At 35.1% G+C, this 25,708-nt stretch overlaps 3 protein-coding genes across 4 annotated transcripts; 2 read left to right on the forward strand and 1 right to left on the reverse strand.

Annotated features, from left to right (window-relative positions):
• Nucleotides 1–5,800: 5,800 nt before the first annotated feature.
• On the reverse strand, nt 5,801–22,469 carry LOC105338434 (leucine--tRNA ligase, cytoplasmic). The gene is made up of 29 exons (XM_034446303.2): nt 22,337–22,469; nt 21,431–21,594; nt 20,955–21,042; nt 20,543–20,623; nt 20,100–20,231; nt 19,785–19,946; nt 19,408–19,520; nt 19,035–19,098; nt 17,912–17,979; nt 16,717–16,942; nt 16,486–16,573; nt 16,175–16,251; nt 13,039–13,092; nt 12,738–12,878; nt 12,280–12,357; nt 11,847–11,932; nt 11,553–11,701; nt 11,090–11,228; nt 10,718–10,930; nt 10,319–10,376; nt 10,141–10,204; nt 9,776–9,959; nt 9,540–9,630; nt 9,015–9,398; nt 8,793–8,900; nt 8,538–8,642; nt 8,087–8,182; nt 6,788–6,923; nt 5,801–6,651 (listed from the first exon to the last, which is right to left on the reverse strand). The coding sequence occupies exons 2-29, from the start codon at nt 21,562–21,564 to the stop codon at nt 6,443–6,445; spliced, it is 3,528 nt and encodes a 1,175-aa protein (XP_034302194.2). The 5' UTR covers nt 21,565–21,594; nt 22,337–22,469; the 3' UTR covers nt 5,801–6,442.
• A 126-nt stretch (nt 22,470–22,595) lies between these two features.
• LOC105338435 (nudC domain-containing protein 2) lies at nt 22,596–23,612 on the forward strand. 2 transcript variants are annotated; one of them, XM_020071495.3, is made up of 4 exons: nt 22,596–22,809; nt 22,993–23,041; nt 23,178–23,345; nt 23,473–23,612. In XM_020071495.3, exons 1-3 carry the CDS (start codon nt 22,624–22,626, stop codon nt 23,342–23,344), a joined length of 402 nt encoding a protein of 133 aa, XP_019927054.3. In that variant the 5' UTR covers nt 22,596–22,623; the 3' UTR covers nt 23,345; nt 23,473–23,612. The 2 variants fall into 2 exon arrangements, with proteins under 2 accessions (XP_019927054.3, XP_011441876.3); XM_011443574.4 differs by having other exon boundaries at nt 22,598–22,809; nt 23,178–23,329; nt 23,473–23,607.
• Nucleotides 23,613–23,635: 23 nt separating this feature from the next.
• On the forward strand, nt 23,636–25,155 carry LOC136269422 (transcriptional adapter 2-alpha-like). Its single transcript, XM_066076116.1, has one exon. The coding sequence runs from the start codon at nt 23,636–23,638 to the stop codon at nt 24,953–24,955; it is 1,320 nt and encodes a 439-aa protein (XP_065932188.1). The 3' UTR covers nt 24,956–25,155.
• The last annotated feature ends 553 nt before the right edge of the window (nt 25,156–25,708 follow it).

Raw genomic sequence — 25,708 nt, forward strand, 5'->3', positions numbered from 1 at the left:
GCAAATTAATTTATGCACTTATCCTGCACAGTTCTAATCATATTCAGCATATTTCGAGCGAAAAGATAAAAATACATTCGTAATTACACCGGTTTCAATATACTTTGCGATATTGAACATTTTTACCTTTCATTTTTGAAAAATCTATTATAATGTGTTTTATGGGGGGGGGGGGGGTGATATTGATCAATATACAGCAGGTTAATGTAGAAAAATTATTTAGATAACGCGGCAAATTGATGGCAACTGGCAAAAATAATAAACCGGTATATGCACTGCCAAAAATCGATATATAATTGTCACCTATTGCTCTATACTACCCCTTATATATACATATTACTGCAAGTGTAGTATGCAAATGGCACCGTATGACCACATGGCCCCTAAAGACATTTCTGATGACAGGTGCACGGTGCAGTATATGATGTCAGGTGCACGGTGCAGTATATATATATATACACCAGGCAGTTTTTGACTTGCGGATTCTTCGTTGTTGCCCACGCGAGAGCTTTGTATTATTTAAGAAAATCTGTATTTTATGGTCAAAAATACTTTTATACTTATTTATCCACATTAATGTCAAGATCTAGTAAATGATTTCAGGGTGCCTTTTGGGTGCTAGTCACAACTGATTTGAAATTGATGAATCTTTTTCCCGTACTTTACGACTATGAGGGCTATATACAATGTACTTGCATATAGGAAATAAAACACTTTCTTGACATTTCATTGAAAATCCTAACCTACAAAAAGTAATCCCGATACCCATGTTCAATTTAATATTACTTTATAGAAGAGGTCAAGAACATTCTATATGTCATTTTTAGGGAGACTATATAGGCATTCTGTATGTATTTCATTCGTCAAAAACGACAAAAAGTCCTAGATTTTTAGCCGATTTCATTAAAAATGACAGTTTAAAACACGAATTTTAATCGCATTTATCTTGAAATTAAGCCTTGGAACACCATATAATACCAAGCTATTGTTATAAAGCATCACTAAAAGAATTCACATCTCAAATTTCAGAAATATGTAGGCTCATTTCATTTACAATATCTTGATCTTGTGTTGTGAACAAATGTAAGTTCAAGTTATGGCGGCAAATTTCCCCGCAAGAGTTCTCCAGCTAAGACCCGCAGTATTGTGAAGCACATATAACCACTATCCAGACACTTGGCAAATCATCTCCTTTCAAGTTTTACACGAATTTTCTAAATATTTGAATTTCCCCATACGTGTGGTTGTAGTTTACGACTATAGTATCAGTCCCTCAGATTTATAATAGCAATTTTACCGGGGTCATGGTTTGATAGGTCAAATTCTTGTATCACCTTAACTTGTTACCCAACTCTTCTACCGAAACGACCCTTTCTATTGTGTAAAATGCATATCATTAAGTGCTCACACGAGAAATCTTTGAATTCTTTTTTCTTTATCTACTTAAAATATGTACATATTAATATTATATTTCCTGTATAACCGGACGGATTTCAGTACGTTAAAATTGTGTGGGTTTTTATGATTTAGAGACGGACATACTATAAAGTGTCCTCTAATTCCCTTTAAGACGGAAAGGGCCCTCCAAATTTTCCTTGTTTGTCTAACCCCAATACAAAAATAAGACAGGTTTTACATAGGCCGATGGCTCAAGACCATGGCGCACAGTTGTGCTTTATTCAGTTTCAGTAAAGTACAAAACACAACAGGGTCACGGTTGCAGCCCATTATACAAAAACAATACACTGAAGATGGTACACTTTTTTTCTATCTTCCTTTCTTACTTACATTCAATGTAACAATTATTCTCAAGCATTCTTTAAATTCATACATAAGAAGAAAAAAAAATTGGAATTCGTTTTACAAAATTAAATGAGCAAAAACAGAAGGGTCATTGCGAGTCCCTCTTTAAAGCACAGTTTATACACATGTTGCATTCATCCCTAGCCCTTCTTCTCTTGCTCAATAGCTGAAAGGAAAAAGAAGGCAAAAATTAAGTTATCATGATATAAATATTCACTCCGTCTCGCCTTCACAAGAAGAAGACCAACCTATATTGCATCATTAGGAGACAAAGACAAAATTACTGCTTTGCCGCAAAATCTATATAAAAGTTATAGAAAGACCCCCATTAAGATTTTGTTCCTCAATTCTTATTCTGTGATGAGACAAATCGATTTCTGCCTCCAATTTTCAGAGCGAGTGCAATCTTTTATTGTTTGTTTGAATTTTATTCCTCGATTATGCAATACGGCGATGGCTACATCAAGGTCTGAATCACATGCAGTCGTTAATTAAACGCCCTCTGTACCGAACAAAGCGCGGTCTGATGTAACTGTACACCACTATCGATGTATAGCAAACAATGAGACATTATTGTAACACTATATAATAATTCTCATATTGTTTTTGTTCACCGCGTAAAAAAAAACCCAACTTTTTAACCATAGTATCATTCTTTTAATTCGGGATGGAGGGACTCTATCGACAAAATAAATACATTATGTGTTTATCAAGACCAGCCTTCTCGCAAGAAATTAAATATGGTCAGTGACTGCATCTGCGGTCGAGAGAAAGTTCAAGTGGCAAGCCTTATCGACGGGAGAAATTATCGATCGAGGTCACGCCCTGTGGTTATATTTATTTGTTTATATTTAAAAAGCCAGTTTACACGAAGGATCAAATTCCGCATCTACAATATCTTTTAATAACAGCGCTGGCATTACAAAGAAACGGACAGCGAGGTTGCCACTCTCTAAATTGAACATTCTTTGTCTAAACTATGCATGCATCTGTTAGGGGAAATGATGACTCAATGAGAGTTATGCACTCTGTTAGACAGATGTGCAGACGACTAGCATTTTATCGTCTGCGCCGCGGTTTCTCGTTTTAAATTGCTCGGCATCCGCACCAACAAGACCAAGAGAGTATGTTTGAAAACATCAAAATACCGATAAGTTTTGATAAGTCAATTGATATCAGCTTCCAAAATCTCATTCAACAGCGATGACTCATGAGAGAGAGAGAGAGAGAGAGAGAGAGAGAGAGAGAGAGAGAGAGAGATACATACTTTCTTTGGTGGGTAGAGGGTTCTTCTCTTGTGTTTCTACTTTTTTCAATTTGCTCTTGTCGAATGATTCGACTTCTTTAACGTCTGGTTTATCACTCATGATGAATAAAAACTGCAAAAAGAGAGAACACATTAATTATGCATGCTAGTCCAAGTCATAATTATATATCAATGCTGGAATTCCGACAGTTTGTGGTCGCTTTGAATGGAAAAAAGCTATAGGGACACAACACATATAGACAACGGTTTCTCGCCTCCAAAGCATGGATCAATAGCCGCACCCTGAAAGATGTCGACAGTCTGAGGTTTTTTTTTTTCAATGGTGAATATAAAATTCGTCGAGTAGAAAGTGTTACAAAAAAAAGAAATATTCAACCGGCAAATCTTTTAAGCCTTACTACTATTTAAACCCCCCTGGTCTTATTATCTCCTTATGGTTAAATGATAAAAGCAAAAGTGAAATGGGCACATTGCTTACCGATGCAAATAAAGAAATGAGCAAATACAATAATCAAATGAAACCAACTACATTCTCAACATATTGTTCGCATAAAAATATTCAAACCAATTATACCAATGTATATTGTTGAGCAAGACATAAAGTAATGAACTTACATGTAATTGGTCCTAGACGACAGAAATAAAACACACCCCACAATCACAGATGTGCGAGTCGGAATGAGGTTTTCAGGAAGCAAGACACAATATAACATAGGGCCACTTGAGAATATCAATGCGCGCGCACTATTTTTTTCTCCATCAGTAATGGGCGGTGATTCATTATGTACATGACACATAGCCGGACAGCTCACACCAAGCTGTATGTGTGTGTGTTCCAAGTAAATTGACTGCTTGTTCTTTAGTTCTAATAAACTGCGATGACCAAAATTTCAATAAATTAGGGTGGTATTGGACACTCCATGTGTGCATGTTTATACCATTCGACGTTTTAAAATCTTTAAATAAAAAATGTATTGATAACAAATTGTACTTTTAATAGTTTTGAACTCATGACATCCTGACAAAGTAAACAAATATCAAGTAAAAGTTTAACCTTGTACATTTCTTTCTAAAGATGTCACAAGTAGAATTGTAATTTGGAGCATGTTACACTCTACATAATGCATTAGTTGTGAACTTTTAGATACAAGATCTAATTTTTTATTTCTACAATGAATAACAGCTCTGTCCATGGGTTTGTATTTTTTTTTTTTTAATTTTCCCTCCCTCAGCGTTCGCAATTTATCCAAAATGCGATTAAAAATGTCCCGATCCCTTATTATTTTTTTTTGGGGGGGGGGGGGGGGGGATTGGAAATGGGGGTTATTGTAAACGATGGCGTGATTTTTCGTGTAGCATAATATGTTATATGTGGATATTAATGTTACAGTGAAACTTATATAATTTCATATATACAGGACACATGACCCGTGTGTTCGGAGGATTAAGTTAAGGAAGTACATAGATACGCCATTGTTCAATGTACGTTCCATCATTTCACACAAACAGGAAGATTATCATCAGATTTCGCTATAACCTGCTTACTTTCAGGGAAATATGATCCGATATAAGAAAATAAGTCGTATCAATGGTATATTGTGAACAGGGGGTCCAAATTTAAATGAACAAGGAAGCAAGATCAGGTCAGGGGTCAATGTGGGAAGGTTTTATCTTGTTTTGAAAAAAGAATTAACGAGGTGACGACTAAATTGAGGTATCCAAGCGTAGTTTTCACTCTCCCTTGATAAACTCGCGAGGTTCTCTCCGTTATCTCGATACCCCCGACTCGAAAACCCATGGCTCATTTCTTGGAGAAGTTTTCTCCAAATGATATTATCGCTTTCATATACAAGGACTGCTGGCGTTGTGTTCTGAACTCTCTCATTACGAAGTAAACAAACACACACTTGTCAAGATATAGAGATAAAACGAAGCAAATATTAATACCAGTACTCAGGAAAACAAAGCTGCGGGGGAAAGCTAAAAACTATACTACGCAGCTCTTTAAAAAAACTTATGTAAATGTGTGTACTTAAAAATGTGAAGTATTTCCCTCACTAGAAATAATTGACATGTTCGCTACAACAGACTTACAGTTACATGTACATACGTCAAAGTTTAATGATCTTCATGACATTTATTTTCAACCATTAAGCAAAATATTGTAGTTTAGAGGTCGACTGACCTGTTGTGATAAAGTGTGGTCAATTATTGCCTCTTGCAAATGAATATTAAATCTTATTCTCTCTAAATCCAAAGATACCTTGCATTCCTGTGGAGAGAGAGAGAGAGAGAGAGAGAGAGAGAGAGAGAGAGAGAGAGAGAGTATATGCTGTTTGTAATTTTTTTTTGTCCACCGTGTCGGTCCAAACATATACATACATCAGACATACACATAACAAGATATAATGCTAGCGTCAGCTGAAACGTACAGGCTCGTATATTTCACTTCCTTCTCATACACGTGAAATGTCTCACCAGGAAATTGCTCCTAACAGTTGTCAAGTGGCAAGTCCTCTAGACTGTCCGTAACACATTCCTTTATTCAAAACCAGCAAAATCCGACCACCTAAGTTTTTTTCCCCGTAGTTACATACTGTAATACAGTTATTGATGATTTGGTGCAGGCAAACGAACCTTTAAACAACAAACAATATTTGTCTGGAAATCTGAATTGAGTACCGTAGTTCATTTTTCTTAAACATGAAATCACCACATTCTGATAATATATAAACTGATAAACTGTCTTCTTTATTTGAATTAATTTAAAATTGCATTATAAGAAAAGAAAACAAATATAAGATACCAAATAAAGTTACGGCAAGTATGAGGTCAGTACAATGCATTTAACAATAATAGACAAGTTCAATGTTTATGAATCTTGCCTTGTAAAATGCAAAGACCAAACAACCCTTGACACTTTAAATTTTTAGCAATGCATAGAAAGCGTAAAGCCCATACTAACAATGACAAGACCGATATGCCAATCATTGTAGGGACAATGTGCTACTCACCGAGAGTACACTATCAACCTATGTCCTAAGTACTCGATTATATTTTGCAATCTTTACCATCTGAGAAACTTCTCAAATATACAATACATATGCTTAAAAAGATAGACTTAATACTAAACGCATGGTGCATTTCCACCAAGAGTTAACTTATTTTTATTAGTACATTCTATATTCATGTCAATAAATAACTCTGTGCTGGTAATATCACAAAGCTCTGGAGCAGGACATCCGACACTCGACAAATAATCCCCAACAACCGTAACCAGCTTAAAATCACTTCCTCCACAAATCAATGTTCATGGTATCAAGACACAATAGCATCCTTATGTATTTGCCACATCACCACTATCTGCCTGCGTTAAGAGTTGACAATGTACACCAGAGTTAGTCCGGGGTCCAGCTTCTTTCCATTGCTCTGTATTGTCACCGTTTCTTTTGGGACATTGATCTGAAAGGTGGCATTGTCGGGGACCACAACCTTGCCCTTTTCAATGTCATTCATGTCTGGAATTGTCCTGGGTCCCTTGATAGGGTCCTCGTACATGAGTAGTTTTATTTGACAGATATCTACCAAAAGAAATAAAATATAATAAAGCTATGGCACCACATGAAGATACCTTTTAAAATATCACCAACTTAAACGTGAGAAAGAGAGAGAGAAGAGAGAGAAGGGAGAGAGAGATGAAATGGGACCAACTTGTACCTTTCATTTTTGAGCGGTCAGTTTTCATGATCCTTGTGAGAACTTTCGTCTTGTCGTCCCCCTCATAGATAGGGAGCTTGATTTCAAACAGTCCACTCATTGGCTGAGGGTTGACAAGCTTGACAGCCACAGAGGGCTGAAATTTGAAAAAAGCATAAAGTTTAATGCACATACAGGTAACTCTCGATGGCTCGAACTTCGATCGCTCGAAGTTCTTGATCGCTCGAAGTGAGCCTAGGGTCCCGAATTTTTCCCCTATATAACTAAGCAAATTTACTCTTGATTTCTCGAACTCTTGATCTCTCGAAACCCTTGATTTCTCGAAGTCAAACTGCAGTCCCGTTGTTCATAATCTATAGTATTTTACTCTCGATACCTCGAAGTCGCTGTGTATCTCGAAGCGCTATACCTAATTAACACCTACCTGGTCATTTAAATGGCTCCAGGCGTTAGACGCGGGACCCGTGTCACAGGTTGTTTATTCAGGCGACACTCGTCATGCAAGGTGGTAATTGTTTAATGATTGACCATACCGATACCTGAACCATTAATACCAACCGTTTTACGATAATTGGGAGACGTAATGAAAATGAAAAATTATTTGAGACGAAACGATAATATTTAGCAATGGTCAAATTTTAGAATTATAAAACTGTAAAAATTATGCTTATCAGCATCATTGTCATTATAATGATTATTGCCGAAAAAGTTCTTGCAGCTTGCGAAGGACCCGTAAGTGGGAACAATGGGTGATACTCAGTTATCACATTTATGACATATCGATCGTCTCGCATGCAGTCCAGTAGTGCTGAGCAATCTGGTCTTGATATAATGCATAAAATTAAAAATTATTATGAATTTATTCGATAGTTGTTTGTATTGAGTTTTATTAACATCAAATTCTGTATATTTTACTGGAAAGAAAACGTTGTATAAGCACGTGCGTAAGGTTAGCACTAAATAAATGGCTTAATCATAACATCCGGTAAAAATAATTTTAAAACCCGTCGGTCAACCCAGAAAATTCCGAACTCTTGAACACTCGAACTCTTGAAACCTCGAAGTTTTTCCCTGGTCCCAGGGACTTCGAGCTATCGAGAGTTACCTGTATATTATAGACATCCTGTACCAATTACACATATAGTTTAACCTAGTGACAAAGGAGAATGCAGAAAATGAAGCCTAGTAATAGTTAATTACTTGACAAATCTTGTAAAATGAAATGCACGCCAAAATGTGATCAATTACAAACATGTACAATAATTTATGCTTTATACGTAATGCAGAAAATGATCACACCTCTTCTCGAAATGTAGTGAATGGTTTCCCTGGACAACAGTCCTCTTTTACTTTGTCGTCAGCTTCATCTGAATATTTGATGTCTATTCCCTCCAGCTGCAAAACATGCAAAAGTCTAGATTTATAGAAATTCATACTACCAAGTTTTTCTACCGATACTACCTATCATTTATCAAGAAAATTCATTGCCAAGATATTAACTTAATTCTTGAATTGGGGTGGAGTATGGGGGCACTAGTATTGAACTTTCATTTCTACAGCCTGTTATTATGCATAATATAATCCATAAAAGTACACTCAAGTTAATATCATCATATTTGACAGAATTCCAATCTACATAAAAAACCACAAATATATTTCCTTGTAGAACAGATGTAACACATGTTCTAATTCACTCTGGAGCATTAGTTTGAACTGTTGATTACATCATATAACTAGAACCAAGTCTTACATCGAGAGTGTTAATCATGTACTTCTTGAATTTGTTCATGACTTCCACTTCATCAAACTCAGAGGTCAGGTTCAAAGCTTTGATGCCATTCTTTTCTACATTTTCCTATTAGAGAAACAGATATTCAAAAACATACAACAATTGTTATTGTAAAGTGAAACTTTATGTGCTTTAAATATTTTCATATAAATTTCTCTAAATTACTGATAATTAGTCCATATCTGGGATGTTACCCAACATGTTACATATATGTACCTTTGCTACTTGCACAAAAGGCATCAGTTTCTTCATGTACTTCTTCAACTCTGGCTTGTCCTTGAAGGCGTTTGCTATAACCTTCATGTCTGGGAAGCCTTTGTTTTTCTAAAAAGGAAAATCTATATATTTTTTCATTGAAAAAACAAAAATAAAATGTGTTGATCCAAACACCATAATATCATCATGGATAAATAATAAACACAAATAGTCCAAACATGCCTCATGAAGAGTCTTTAATGTGGACAGAACCGTATTCTGCCAGGGAGGGTAAGTCTTGGCTATCCATATTGTCCCGTGCGTGGCATTATCCAGTTTCACCTTCTTCCCTTTTGCTGGAGTCAGCAGCTGTTTCAGGCGAATTCGGAAGTCGTGAGCTGCATCAGTCACATACTGTGAGATCTGAATCAATTTTTCGTCCACAGGGCCTGCCACGGGCCATTTCTCATGCATGATACTTCGGGACTTTCCCAAGAGTTCCCAAATGTACTCACAGACGTGAGGGCAGATAGGGCTCAGCATCAGAGTCTGTACCTCAATAAAGCGGAAGATCAGCTCCTTGTGCATTCCTTCTAGTTCATACTCTCTGTACTTGTCTCGAAAAGCCTGAAAACATTTAAGGGGAGATAAACACTGACTTCTACATTCTAAATGTTTAACACTGATTTGTTGTTCATATGTACTTATAATATATCATAATACATGTATTATAATATATACTTATATATACACAAAATATCCTCTTACCTGGAATTCATAAAACCCTGTTCGCATGGCTTCCTTAAACAGCATTTTCTCATAAAAGTGCTGCGTTTCTAGTATTGCCTTGTTTATTTCACTGAAATGAAAGTAAACTAAATTGGCTGGGTTGAAACACTTAGTGAGATAAAAAAGATAACATGGCAAACTTCAGTTCTTTTGAAAAATGATCCAGTATGAAACATGACCAGCTGATCTACATGTAAATGAATGTGAAGCGTAACCTGATAAATATCTGGTCACTGGTGGTATTTGTAGGACCTGTGCGTAGACTGTCTTTGGTTGCGATCATTTCCTTCACCCATTCCAGGTATGTGTACAACCTCAACAGCCCAGCGTCAGCCATCTTTGTTACAAAATTTGAATCTTCAACTGTATCACCAGCATCTGACAAGGCCAGTCTCATGCCTATAAAATGTAAGCATTTCAATTAAGAATATATCCATAGAGATTTCAAGAGTACAATAGAATGAATGCAAATGTTGTACATCTGAACTTTGTTTTCACAAAAATTATGTTACATGCACTGTATTCGCTACTATTAAGGCAGCTAAATACCAGATAGTAAAGAGAAGATTGAATTTTTTACCATCTGCTGAAAATTTATTTACAGCATCTGTGAGAGTCAGAAAATTTCCAGTTTGTTTTGACATCTGCAAATGAATAAAATGTTTTGAATATTGTTTCAAAGCCAGGGCACTGATTACAGCCCATAAGAATTCTAAAAAAAAACCAATTGCCATCATTTACTTGCACACTGTATATACCTTTTCAGAATTTAGCAGTAAATGGCCATTAGCTCTTATACTCTTTGGCCATTTTGAACTAAAAATAAAATGCAATGCATTATTGTATAGATTAATACACATATTTACTAAAATGTTAATTTATTAAAGGGGAAAACAACATTAAAGACAGACTGAAACAACCTACAAATGATCATAAATATATATATATAGATACAATCTACGTGTTGTGATAAACTCAATTTCAATGAGCATTAAATTCTATAAAATATGACCCAAGTTCAGCTTCAGCCTTTGTGCCAAGCATGAGATACGGGTGTTTCTCCCTTAATGGACAAGTTGTGCATTGGATATGAAAGTGGGAAGAACAGATAAATATGATGCTTCCCTCAAAAAGACATTGCAGGAGGTAAATGTTACCTGTCATTTGGCCAGATGGCCACATGGTTGTAGATGTAGTAGGTAAGATGGTTGGGCACAAGGTCTTTACCAGACACTCTCAGATCCACTGGGTACCAGTACTCAAACTCCGCCCGAAGTTTGTCAAGGGTGGCTTTGGGGACAGGAAGGTTTTTGTAAGGAGTATCCTTAAAAAAGACATAGTCCCAAACTTCTGGGGTCATCTGTTCTGGTCTGAAATGTAAACATTTTCAAAAATCTTTAGTGGACGGAAAAAATTGCAAAAAGTTTTACATTACGTCTACTTTGTGTTCTTTATGTACATGTATTTGAATCTAAGAGATGTACTTGTATTTGAATGATTAGTACAAGTCTTTAAGAGAAAATTTTTACTTGATGTTGGCAGGGCTTTTCCCACTGCCATCAAACACCCCTCCCTGTAGAAAGTGTGCCACTGTGTAGTAGGCCATGTAGATGGTCGAGTCAGACAGGGACTCAACCAGATACTGGGGGTCCCACGGGATTCTGGAGCCTGAAAATCAAAACAAAATGTAAATTTTCAGTACTTCAAATTACAGTATATTACCTCAACGTCAATCTTCCATTCACCGTCCAAACTTAAAAATTCTGCACACAATGCAACTTTTTTTTTAACAGCTGTAGACATCAATGATTACCACTGCATTCACAGACAAGTACAGTGGTAAGAGTTGAGTCTGTTGATTTAGCATCGCCACAATTTGACCAACTGATAAAAACCAGCATCACAGTACAAGGGATGCAATTTTTTGAAAACTTTTTTTTTTTTAATTTTAAGTCTTACTCCAATAATCTTGCTTCAATTAAAATGTCTTACCCAATCCATAAGATCTGGAGCAGGCATGCTCATGCAGCCAGTCCAAAGTGGCCAGGAAATTTTTGCGAACATCATCAGAGTACGTCTCCACTTGACTCAAAGCCTTGGTAGCCAACTGTTTCCATTTCTCTTCTCCATATTCCAAGTACCTGTGATAAAAGTGTTTCAATATGAAATCCTAATATAACATGTACATTCTTTACATGTAGCATCATTTAAGAGATTTCCCCAAAAATTAAAAGAATTTTGCCAGAAATAAAATCTTTGTATACTATTAGCATGTATTACACGTACCACTGATCACAAAGGGCCACAACACATTCGTCATTGGAGCGAGATATCACAGTTTTCTCAGGTTCCATGTATTTCACAGCTTCACCCTGACAAGAAGAGCATCAATAATTATTATAAGGATGCTTAAGTCAAGTGATCCAGATGCAGCATATTTCTAAATGCAAATTTCCATGCATCAATAATTTAATACTACATAGAAACACAGCCAAACCTTGATATCTCAAACTCAACTGGCATGGAAAAACCTTCAAAGATTTTCAAGATTCAAGATTGGATTTTTAAGATATTGAGGTTGAATACACATAGAAACAGAACTTTCAGCTCTCTTTGCATATCCACGGCAGTGAAGATATCAGTGCTCAAGATATCAGTGCTCAAGATATCAAAGCTTGATTTAAATAATATGAATAAAGAATAGATATCAGACACTTACAGCATCAATCATTTTCTGTTGAATGGGTTTCTTCACATCCTGAACTTTTTGTCCTTCAAATCCTTTCACAATCATCACCTAAAAAATAAGAAATACATTGAAGCAATACATGAACATTTCCTTTAAGATTACCAGTACATTAAGGTAAGAAAACATATAATAATATAATGTATGTCTATGTCTTGTTCCCAGTGTACCACACTAGGATAAGATCACATACACAAATTCTATTGCACAGGGTTCCAAGCTCTCAGATCTATGACAAACCTAGGCTTAAACAACTGTGCCTTGTCTTGAAACAATTAAAATATGTACATATAGCATACTTTATATGAGACCAGTATACATGAGTATCTATCATTTAATGGTGAATAAAAAGCAGCCTGGAAAGGCTTAAATATGATTACTACAAAATAGGTCTGCCACAAGTAAATCAATTCACATTTCCATTTACCTACCCCTTCATAGAAGCCTTTGAGGTAGACTTGTTCCTTTGCCTCCTGTAGCTTGTCTCTGTCATTCTGACTCTGAATCTTCAGTCTCTCACACACAGTGACAGCAGATAAGGTGCCATAGTCTGGTACATCAATAATTGGCACCTGTGTCAAAAAATGCAAGTCAGTTTTTGCTTCTTTGAAAATTTATTAGAAACCATCCTTATTTTATATCACAAACAGAGAACTTTAACTTGCACATAGTTTTTAAATTAATTTATGAACACAATAGACTGATATTTTACATCAAAGGATTCACACTCACTGGTTCATATGGTAGCACCATCTCCGGCTTAATGCCATACTTTTCTCTAAATGGCTGAAAAACAAAAATAGAAGCAGATATAGAATTATACTGGATATCAGGCAGTTCATTAACAGTGAAGAGAAAAGCCACCAAAATGATCTGTATCTTGAGTGGTTTAAACTTGAGTCCTGTAGTTGGAGTACAAAAATAGAAGCAGATATAGAATTATACTGGATATCAGCCAGTTCATTAACAGTGAAGAGAAAAGCCCCAAAAATGATCTGTATCTTGAGTGGTTTAAACTTGAGTCCTGTATTTGGAGTACAAGTTTTTTTCTAAAGATGGATTTGTCTAGCACAAGCTACCAAGCATAACTCATCAGTTAGAAAAGCAGCCTGAGTTGGGTGCTTAAAACAAATATATAAATGGATAATCTTAAATTTCTGCGAAAAAATACTACCTACATCTCTTCCTGAATAGGAAATCATAAAACCGCTGACATTAACTTTTAATATGAAGAAGTTTGACAGTCTGGGCATGAGAGTTTAATCTCTAACAAGAACGTTGCTAGAACTGACAGAATAAGATTACCACCTATAGACTAGACCCAATATCTTTTATTCTATTTACAAAATATTTATTAAAATGTTACCATTTTCTTCAATCAAAACAGAAATAACTACGAAATATTTACTGTGAAATTATATTAAATATACATTTGTTTTAATTTCTAATATCTACCTAAAATACAAAGGACAAATCCTGAATATATATATTTTGAATTCACAAGTACCGTAATCCGGTGAATATAATACGCAGTAGTGTACAATACGCACCCCCCACTTTGGCCCTGAAAATGGTGAAAAAAAGCTTGTTGGGATGTATAATACGCATCAAAAAAATTAACCAAACGGTAATGCTGAGTATCAATAAAGCAGTTATACTCTTAATACACGCTTGAAACTTCATCGCGGGAATACGCTACCGTAAATAAGAAAAACACAATATTTTTTTAGATACGGATTTATTGTAACTAATACATCGCGGTAATATCTTTAATTCATAATCAATGTTTTAAATAGACCTAGTATTAAATATTCTACCGTTAATAAAATCAACTACTTTTAACAAGCGTTATATAATTGTTTAGTCATTACAATCCCTGTGAAGTGAAAAACGGACGATGTACAGGTATGGAGATAACGGACCTTATTAAATTCTTAAATGACTCCGATCAAAGTGATCAATTAGAGGCCTGGAACATAATAAAATAAATGCACAAATAGATGTGTTGTGTATAGTACACATAGCCCAAGGGGGGTGTCTGAGATTAATAGAATCATTCATTATTACGAGTGTGGGATAGTGAAATTCCACCGAGGGGACAAGATTCACTGTCTAGGACGAGGCTTTGCCGAGTCCTAGACCGTGAATCTTGGCCCTGAGGTGGAATTTTACTATCCCACATGAGTATATAATGAATGATTATTTTTCTCGCATTATATTAGCTTAAAAAATGATGTTTGACAACTTTCTGTTATGACGTTCAAAAGATTACTTTCGGTTTATCCCTCCGCGTGCTTCAAATAGTGCAAGTTAAATGAAAGCATACGACAGTGTTTTCAATTAAAATATGAAAAATTGTAATTAATTATGCAACACAATTACTTAATGGATACTCTCAATGCACTATATTGCATTTCCCTACAGCAGACAACGTTTGTTTACGTTTTAAAAACAGCGTAGTAATACACAGTGTAAGACAGAAAAATCTCACACTGCTGTCTCACACCGGACAAACCGATCTCACACCGGTGATAATGCGAGAAACCCAAAGTGTCAAGCGTTAGTGGTGGGGGAGCACAACTGTTTCAATGGCTTCAATTAACGGATTAGGTTATAGAATTATTTATATTCATAATTATTTGCAATAAATTAATTAGCATTACATGAAAATTGTTAAGAATGAGCCAAATGATGTGTAAGCTGTTTTCAAAGATCGGTTACAAATAGCACGTGGCCATCCAAGTCGGCATTCTATTAATAACAGCTGTAATGGCGGCGTACACAGAGATAAAGAATAGGCAGTTAAAATTAATTTTTAAAGGCCATTTTGAAACATTTTATTTATTAACAGACTTAAAGTGTACATTTTCTTTAATTACATGCTATAACAATGATTTCCTAAGGGTTACATAATAATATATATGTGATAATGAAGGAATGTCTCGATGTATAGCGGGGTATCAGTCCTGTCTGTGAACAGCATAGGTAATACGGCAGTATGATACCCCGTGCTTAAATATGTCCAAATCCCATAGGGATGTATAATACGCACCCCTTTCTCACGGTAAAAAATGCTGGTAAAAAAGTGCGTATTATATTCACCAGATTACGGTATATTTAAACAAACTTGGGAGTGTTTTATAATTAAAATGCAAGTTCAAATTTTTTGAAATAAGATGCAAATTCATGCACTTTTCAAAATCACCATGAAGACATTGTACAAAGATACAACTAATTTTATGTATATGAGGAGAATTCACTTTTATTGTACTTTATTTTTACTTCTGAATGTCCAATGAAAATTCTTGCATCTGGTAAATAGTAAAAGACATGTAAAAACTGTATCTAAAGTGGTTAAACCTGAGTTCCTTAAACGGACTACAAGTTTTTTCTAAAGATAGATTACTCTTGCACAAGCTACCAAGCAACTTGTCAAAGTGATAAGCAGCCTGAATTTAGTGCATATCAGCTGGTTCATTCCAGCACAGATAAAATAAACGTCTAATAATTAGATGGAATAGAGTTCTGAGAAATATTGAAAAATAGGATCAGCAAGAAAAATTTAAGGAAAAACTTAAGGAGCTCGTGGCTCAATAGTCATAGGCATTAGGCCAGTAATCCAAAAGTCGCTGGTTCAAACCAGTGGTCTGGTGTCTGATCCCAGTGGAGTCATAGACTCTCAACTGTTTAGCAACATGGAAACTGGGGATAAGCCCCAGCTTTATACGCCTTCATGGCTCAAAGAAAGATTTAAGTTTTAGAAACACTCAAAAGGATTTATTTCAAGTCGCTAGAACTCTAGGTGCTGAACATAAAATCTGAAAATCATTGGCATGTTCTATTCTCCAGCAACATTTGCAAGCATTACCTGTTTGTTTTTCAAATCCCTCAGGGCAGCAAAATCGTCTGGAGCATCTGATGGTACACTAGTTACCACGCCCGTTCCTGTTAACATCAAAAACATTCTTGTTCAAGAAATTGCTTTCAAATGTAGTAAAAGCATATGGTTATGTTTTTAACAATGAAAATCAAGCTAGAAAAACTATCTAGAAACTATTTTTGAATGCAAAAGATCTTTTCAATTAAGAGTTAATGTCATCGGACTGAACATCTGATTGATTAATATATGGTAGTGATTCAGTCTTGATATAACCTATATATACTGTTGCTACACTTCACCTTTGTCTGCTTTGATGGTCAGCATTGGGAGGGTGTAGATCGTCTTGTAGGAAGTAAGTGGTCCTGACAGAGCAATCCCCATTATGTCCTACCAACAAATGCACCATCATTTTTAACAGGGACAAAAATTATTTCTTACTTGCAGCATCCATCAATCCTGGACTAATCATATGAAGAGACACTTTTCCTGCTGCTTCTACTTGTAACGTTATTTTCTATTGGACCACTCACCTGACCAATCAAATCTGCCACCACATCCACTTTCCCCTCCACCTTACAGAAACCCTGATAACACATATTTCTGGCAGCCCTCATGGTGGACACGAAGATTTCCCCACTAGCCAGACGGTGAGCCACATATTTCATGTCAGGTCTGATCCACACATTGGTCTGCCCAAACATGGTTTCTGGTCTTAGGGTGGCAGCCACTAAGAAAATGTTACTTCCTTTCAATTTGCTGTAAAATAAATCAAAAATTCAAATTTTTTTCCGTAAAAACTGAGAAAAAATTCAGTATATCATATTCTCTCTTAGGTACTTTCAAAATCACTACAACATGCTACATGTATTTCTTATTTTTTTAAATGAAACAATTGGAATCAAAGACCAGATAATAGCATTATTGCTAAAATTATACTCAGACCTTTATCAAATTCATAATTACTCTAGAATTCTAAGCTCAGACCAAAATAATAACTACTGTAAAGTGATGACAATAATACTACATTATATATCAATGAACAACATTAGAGTATGTTCTCAGTGGACTCAAATTGTTCTAATCATATTACGTAAGTAATTCAGTGACCCGAACACAAGTTGTCATCATAGAACACACTCATTTGTTGCAAATAAAATTTCAACTGATAATATTTTAATATATCAAATAATTTTGTAGGATTGTTCTGTAATTAGAAACAGACAAAGTGAAAATAATCTAAGTAAATATATAACACCCTTTAAACAAGCACACAACTATGAAAATCAAATTTAAGGCAAGAAAAAGGTTGATGGAAAGTGACTACATTTCATTGTTAAGATAAGTCAAAATTGGTGCGTTATATAGTTAATCATTATTTTGGGTTTTTTTTTTTAAAAATAAGTGCATTTACTGTACTACTTGAAATCATACAATATAAGATAAGGAAAGTATCTAACATCTGCAGATTATCTCTGAATATGCCTTTAAATTTTTACTCAATATGGGGTTAGAACAGCCTTGGTTTTAAGTTAAGATTGGAGTTTGATCTCAGTAGGACTCAAAAGTGTTCTCATCACAGACAGTTCAGTGTCCCGAACACTTGTTCTGTCATCACAGATCATAACCAACAGTTGATTTCTGATCTACATGTACTAAAAATGGGGGTTTCTTCTTTTTTTAAAAACACATATTCTAGTACAGAAATTCAAATAACATGTCACATACCTGAGTTTTGGAGGGTACGGTTCATTTACTTTCAGTTTAATCAGAGTGTATTCCTGTGGACCAACTCCCTATAAAAGCAAGGAAACACATTAGAACAATTTAATTATTAAACCTATGATAAAGGTACATGTACATGTATCTACATAAAAATTTTCTTGTGTCATCAACTTCTTTGACAAGTTGAAAATTTTGACTGCCCTCCCTATTTATTCATGTACATTTACATTGGTCGTAGAAGTCGTGAAACATGTACTATTTTGCTGTATGCTAAGTACACATAGCAAGAAAAGTTTTGGGTTCAAATAAAGACATGTCTTTTATATCTGTGTCCCAGATGGTGTATCCCCCCAGTAACTAATTTTGCTGTTAAGCTGTGTAATCCTCAGTAAGACTAATCAAATATATCACTGGTATTCACCCAAAAGGCTTGTGTTTTCATCATTAGATTACACCTTACAGCCAACAATACTGAGAAAAATCAAGATTAAAATTTTTTTCTCGGTTTTTTTTTTATCTTTTAGCAAATACAGGAAAAGGAATTGGAACATCCATTCAAGTGTTTTCAAGTGCGACGTTACAGATATTGTAGTTAAATAAGTTAACTTTATAACTCTTTCTGCTTTAAAACTGAATTTCTAATAAAATTTGATAGAAGAAATAATTAAACAGGGGTGAATGGCAAAGTTATATCTTTACAGTTCATTACAAAATATCAGTACTTGTATATCGATGACTGTTTTATAATAAAATCTCAAAGTGATTTGATTGAATGTGGATTTATAAATAACAAAGTAGTTAATGCTTACATTTTTGTACCAATCAATGTAAAAATAAATTCCTTTTTTACAAAATGAAATAAACATGCACACACACATAATTTAATAAGAAATTAAAAATGCAATAAAATTGACTTCTGCAACATAAGATTTTGATCAAACCAATATTTCTCAAGGAGTTGTGTAATTCTCAGGAAGACTAATCAATGATAAAATCATTGTGTTTCATTAATAGGCATTTGTCATCATTAAATTACACACATCTCCTCAATGTAAACATTTCATAATTTTTCCATAAAAATTGCAACGTATTCACAATGTAAATGTACAAAATCTATAACATGTACCTCTCCACTCTGTCTGTCGTGGTCCATACAGGGTTGTCCATCCTTTGGAGAGAAGATGGTGTGTCTGGAAAACATTGTATTTTAGTTTAGTTAATTAGTTTGGACAGGGTGAAAATGAGCAATTCAACAAACAGCAGTGAATCATAATGAAGCCATTTATGATTTAAACGGTGAAGTATAATAAGTTCATTCAAGACAGTGAATTATAGTGTGGCCATTTAAGTATAATGTGGTTGTTCAAGACAGAAACAGTAAATTATAGTGTGGCCATTTATGATATAAACATTCATCTTCAAGATGATCATAATATATTTAATCAGTCTCCAAAAATTCCTAGATCTGCAAGTTTTTATTCTTACCCCCAAGGACTTACCTTTTACCAAACTTGATCTTGTTCCTCTCTTTAAGCCTTAGGAACTGCCATCTGACAAAGGAGTCATAATAAGGGTTAGCATCAGTGGTTAGGAAGCTTCTCCTCCAGTCCACCTACAACACACAAGCTGTCATAAAACTATAAGCAAAAAATTAATATCTGAGATTTTATTGCAATAAATAGTTTTTTCAAACAAAGATTACATTTTAAATCCATAAAGCCTATAATTTACCCCATCTCCCCAAAAACATTCAATATGCTCTGGTGAATAGGGGAGGCTGAAGTGAATAAAACCTAAAATATTGAAATCTTATTGTAAAAGCATACAGGCACATGTACAAATGCATCCATTATATGAATTTGTCTTCCATGCTTACCTTGATTCCCATCTTTCTGAGATCTTCCTTACAATGGGGAGGAAAGTACTTGAGCCAGTGAGCTGGGTCGGCGAAATCTTTAATTTCTTCATCTTTCAGACCGAGAGACTTCATAATCTGCCACTGGTACTTCATTCCCCCAGTTTTTGCCTTTAGTTTACTCTACAATATTCAAGAAAGTAATATTCACTTAGGCGCTCAAAGAAATGGCCAGCTTTTTTTTTTTTAGTAATTAACTTTTTGTAAAAGTGAAGTATTTTTATAAAATATTGTGAGTAAAAATGTGTGATTTTCTCTAAATCTGGTATTCCTTACTTTTTTGCCCTTGGACTTGTCTTTAATTGTGACCTCCTTCTCTTCTTCTGGTTCCCCCTCTTCTTTCTCTGGTGGGAACTCCGGGGGATACCCATAATCTGCCATCTCCCGAGTCAGTTTGTCCGCACTGGCCTTTGAAAAAGTAAGCCAACAGAAATACACATCAACAGAGATAAAATCACACGATTTTGAGAAATGCTAATAGGTTTAGCTTAAAGTAGTGTTGACTGTAATATAGGAACACATTGCAAAGGATCTAAAGAAAATTTCAACATGCATTTTTTAATTTTGTTATCATTTGTTCACAATGTGTACAAAAAATATTTCAATGTGTGATCATTATAAGCATCTGCTGTCAGACTTTCATTGGGAAAGTAGAACAGTTCAGGAAATGGAAAAAATTCTTCAACCCAATTATATTTATTTGTAAAAAAATTAATTACCTTTATTGGCATTCCAGAGCAATGGAGACCAAAGGGAAATAAACATTTTTTGCCTTGAAGTCTTTGAAATCCAACCCCAAACTGAAAGTAACAGGACAATTATTTGTAGAAAAGATCTCCAATCATCATCAGCTTAATTTTATTTAAAATTGAACACTTTAAAAAAAATGATAAAAATGTGGATTGCTAAGGAGTAAAATTTTGAGGCTAAAATACATGTACTGTACATAAACCATTCAATAAATATTTTTCACGGAGTTGTGTAATTCTCAGGAAGACTAATCAATGATATATCATTGTATTTCATTAATAGGCATTTGTCATCATAAAATTACACAACTGTATCTCTTCATTGTAATCTATTCTTTCCAACTTTGGTTTTAAAATTGTTCATAAAACTGCATCAACTTACCTCTGCTTTTGATAGAGAAAAGGTATGACCCAAGTGAAGTCTTCCATTCATATAAGGGTATGGAAAAGTGACAATATATTTTGGTTGGCTAAAAGGCAAATAAATATTACATTAAAATAATATGATGTGTCTGTATGAGCAATCTTTTACAATACTCCTATCTGTTATATCAAGACAACGTATGTCAATAACTAACAAAAAGAAAATTACCTTAGCTCATCTCCAAACTTTTAAGCCAGTGGATTTATCAAACAGAGAGCTTTATGTGCATGAAAAATTAATCTTTGAAAACCAAATGTGTGCATGAACTGCAAGGACTCATATGCCCTGCAGAACTTTTTTGAACAATTCACTATAAATGATAATGATGTTGCCTTGACCGTGGTCATGGCCTTAGATCAGGGTCATGACATATCGTCAGCTCACAGCAAACTTTTGTATCAAGTCATGAAAAATGAAATGGACTAATTTCATACGAGGCTTCTTTAGATCCTGGAAGCGGTGCATCTTCTTCAAATATTTTCTCCTCCTCCCATTTCCTCTGAACCTTCTGTTCAATCTGTAACAGTTCTGTCAGCTTTGCTGTACTTTTTCTCTCTAAGACAGCCATAATAGTTGTATAAACCAATGTTCCAGCTTACTGCAAAAATGATAGGATGCATATTTTATTATTAAGATATTTTTGGTCTACAATAAGAGTACCTATATTTTGTTTTAACACACTCTGTCCTACTCCTAGGTTCTATTTTCCCTCAATTATTGACAATTTAAAAGAAAAGCCATCTATTTTGTGATAACCCAGAGATAATGCCGTAATGGCAAGGAAAAGAAAAGAAAATTTTAACAGACATTTAATTGTCAGCTGTTCATAAATCATAATTAATGGGAAAATCTGATACATATATTTTGCATCCATTTCGATGTTCTCATTCTATTTTTCAAAATATAAGCTAGGTACTTTTATCTCTACTGCAAAACATCATTCTAATAGAGTACAAATGCATATCGCAAGACCTGCAGGGGCATTCTAAGGAAGAAATCACTTTGTTTGGAGGGTTTTGATTTCAACCATATTTTCATTTACTGAGCTGAAAACATTATTTTTGAATTGTCTATGTCACATCTGCTTCAAAAAGATAAACTCGTTAAATTAGAGGATTTTTTTTTCAGAAGGATTGAAAGGTATTCGTTGACGATATTTTTTTAAATTCTATTATATTACAACAACGTTTTTACCTCTCATCCGACTTACCACTGAACCTGTGATTTGCATGCACTAACGTATACCATATAATAGGCTGGTAAAACAAAAAACAAACTAGCAAACTAAACGTTAAGTTTCCAACGAGCATCAAAGAAATGTCTGAAATACACAGACTTACCAAAAATATTTCATTCATGACTATATATGCAATTAAATGATGAAATATGCTTGCAACTTTCTTTCACCTCCTTTTGAGCCACATGGCTGCTATTGTCGTAATTGAAAACGACACGAACCGGGTGTCGTAAAAAGCACGTGCACTTGGAAAAAATCCGTGGTTTGGATTTACATTCCTACAAAACTCAATAATACAAGAGATTTTTTTGGGAAATAAATGTACTGTAATTACATATTGAATATAAAATTATTATAAGATTCACGAGAGAACATGTCGTAAAATGGATCATGGCCCACTTTGATGAGAAAAGTGGTTACATCCCTTGTAAAACGGAGTGGGGACAGTGGTGGCAGACAAACGAAGAAGTCTTCATAGAAATAAATGTGCCTCAGGGAACCCTAGCGAAAGATATCAAGTGTGCATTTGCCCCCAAACACATTAAAATAGCTGTGAAAGGAGAAACAGTCATAGAGGTTGTGAGCCTACAGACTTTCGTAGCCTACCTGTACAGTTGACTTTCAGTGCTATCAAAAGTCACTGATTTCACTTACATGCATGTCATTGGCAGATATTGAATTTCAGAATGTATATTAATGAGTACTTATAACGTTAAACTCTTAAATATAATTAAACATTGAATTTTAATTATCTTACAGGGAGACCTTCCAAGTACAATACATTCAGATGAAGCTTTGTGGACTTTAGGTAAGTAAAGTGACTATGGTTATTGTATTTTTTTTTTTTTGTTTTTCAGAATGTGTAATTGTGTTCATTATAAGTCACAGCAAAGAATGAGCTTCTCTCTTGCTGTAATAATAACGTGGTTTTTTTCACTACACAGAGGACAAGAAATTTTTAAGGGTGTTTCTGCCCAAGGGACTCGCTGTAGCTGAGAACCTCTGGAACTCACTGCTTGTGGGACAGTACGAGACTGACGCCTGGACATTCGACCAGATGGAAAAGAAAGCTACGCTACAGAAATATCAAGAGGAGGTAACCCAAGGATAATGTAAACCTTTAATTTATTGAATTGAAAATTGTGGTGGTCTTTTGCACTTTGATATGTTAACTTATAATCTGATCGTTTCACAAAGATTCATCATCTGATACAATGTATTATGTTTTCTTTTTTTCAGAATCCAGGCTTTGATTTTTCTGGTGCAGACATTTCGGGAAATTATCACAAAGGAGGACCAAAACTGTCTGACAAATAGAAGACAATTTTAAAGACAAATTAGACATATTTATAATAGTTAGTAAATAATAAGCTGAGCATATTGATACACACCTATAAAAAATATGGATGATGAGGAGGAAGAAATATCTTGTCCCAAGTGCTCCTTGACCTTACAAACGCCTTACATTCTCTGTAAACAGTGTCCGGGGTTGGTGAAAATCTGCACGCAATGTTTCTCCAAAGGTGCTGAGTTCGGTATACATGAGAATGACCATGCTTACACCATTGTCCGGGATGACTTCCCCATCTTTGAAAACTCCTGGTCAGCAGAAGAAGAAGTGCTGCTTTTGAAAGTAATGGCGGACTGTGGCTATGGCAACTGGCAGGATGTGGCCCAAAGGATGAGGGTAAGGAGTAAGAATGAGGTGGAGAAACATTACAACAAGGTTTACATCAACCAGCCTCACGTGGAGCTCCCACAGTTCCCTGAGGCTGACTTACAGAGGTTTCCTTGTCCAGTGGTGTACAAGCTGTGTGATGACCCCCCTCGCTATCCCGATTCCTCCCAGATCTTCCAGTTGATGGGAGGCTATATGGCAGGAAGGGGTGACTTCAATGTAGAGCATGACAACTTCATGGAGTTAGAGCTGCGAGCTATTGATTTCAATGAAAGTCCTTCCCAAGAAAAAGACTACCTTGAAGAGAGACTGAAGTTTGAGGTTCTGGATGTCTATCAGAACTGCATTTCTGATAGATGCTGGAGAAAGAGGATCATTCGTAAATATGGTTTGATCAACATCAGAAAACATAGACTTGATCATGGAATGTATCCAACTAAGTTCAAAGAACTGTTGGATCTTTTGCGTCCTTTTACAAGACTTTGTAATCCCGAGGGGTTTGATAAATACACACAGGCTCTCAACCTGCAATTTGAACTGAAAAGAAGTATCCATAAACTAATAGAGTGCAGAGAAAATGGCATAACCAAACAGAGAAGCATAAAAATATTCAAAGTTCTGAAGAGCCGAAGGAACGAAATGAAATCAAGACGTCACTTGCTAGATGACATCCTCATTCACATGAAGGATGAGACATCTTGCCAGACTTGGCTTCAGAAGCAAGCCGTGCTGGAAACCATGTCGAAAGGAGCGGCAAATCTACCACTACCTTCAGCCCCTCGCAGATCAGCTCCGCCCATGGACATAGTAGGATTGCCTGGATATGAGAGGCTCTCCAAGAAGGAAAGAGAGTTATGTGCCGGTGTGAGACTTGTGCCTGAAGCCTATCTAGAATTTCGGGAAATTCTTGTCGGGGAATGTAAAAGAAATGGGTTCCTTCGATTACAGCAAGCCAGAACACTGATTAAGATAGATGTGAACAAAACAAGAAAATTATATGACTTTCTGGTTTCACAGGGGCTTATAACAAAAGAACCAGGTTGATGTGTCAACAGAATTTATTGCTTGATTAATAAGAGTTTGCTTGTAGAGATTTGTGAAAAATTACTGATACATTCATTATTTTAAGAAGATACTGTAGTTAAAAAATTCATTACATGTACATGTTGATTATGGAAAATTAAAATCAATGTATGATAAAGTTCCGTTACTAAATTTGCTGGAAACAATATCTTTTAAATGTCTTTGATTGAAACAAAATTTGTGGGTAATATTTTTATTCAAATCTGTTCTTATCATTGGGTAAAAAAAGAGGAGAAAGGTAGCCAACACCAATAGGAATTGTTTAAAATTTAAATTAAGGAATAAGGAGTCATTCTTGTATTATGAGGTGATAATTTTGGTCAGGGCGTGATTAAATAAGGAATAAGGTATCATTCTTTGAGTATTATGAGGTGATAATTTTGGTCGGGGCGTTATCAAATCCAATAAAGCCCGAAGGGCTTTATGATAGATTTGATCACGCCCCGACCGAAATTATCATCTCATAATATCCAAAGAATGATTCCTTCAAGTTCAAGTTCAAGTTCTTTATTCCAAGAGACAAATGTCTCATAGGTTATACATATGAACATATACATATTAAATAAACAGTAAGAAAAACAAAGTGTACATAATCAATCTGGGTAATTCACATGGAGAGTTCGTTGCTGGTTTGCATAATATAAATATTTACCTAAATTACACAGTTCTTTAGTATTAGAGGTAGATAATAACTGTATAACTTTATAGACACTT

This window comes from Magallana gigas, chromosome 2, assembly GCF_963853765.1.
Source record: "Magallana gigas chromosome 2, xbMagGiga1.1, whole genome shotgun sequence".
In the NCBI taxonomy this organism is placed as follows: domain Eukaryota; kingdom Metazoa; phylum Mollusca; class Bivalvia; order Ostreida; family Ostreidae; genus Magallana; species Magallana gigas.

Bases quoted from the DNA above. Each gene is read 5' to 3' on its own strand.
- LOC105338434 (XM_034446303.2), bottom strand. From the start codon at position 21,564: ATGGCTGTCTTAGAGAGAAAAAGTACAGCAAAGCTGACAGAACTGTTA. The intron at 12,879-13,038 runs GTGAGTGTGAAT...TTTTTGACACAG, and splicing joins TGGTGCTACCATATGAACCA to GTGCCAATTATTGATGTACC. The intron at 10,205-10,318 runs GTATATACAGTG...ATTCATTTGCAG, and splicing joins TACTGCTAAATTCTGAAAAG to ATGTCAAAACAAACTGGAAA.
- LOC105338435 (XM_011443574.4), top strand. From the start codon at position 22,624: ATGGCCCACTTTGATGAGAAAAGTGGTTACATCCCTTGTAAAACGGAG. The intron at 22,810-22,992 runs GTTGTGAGCCTA...ATTATCTTACAG, and splicing joins AAGGAGAAACAGTCATAGAG to GGAGACCTTCCAAGTACAAT. The intron at 23,042-23,177 runs GTAAGTAAAGTG...TTCACTACACAG, and splicing joins TGAAGCTTTGTGGACTTTAG to AGGACAAGAAATTTTTAAGG.
- LOC136269422 (XM_066076116.1), top strand. From the start codon at position 23,636: ATGGATGATGAGGAGGAAGAAATATCTTGTCCCAAGTGCTCCTTGACC.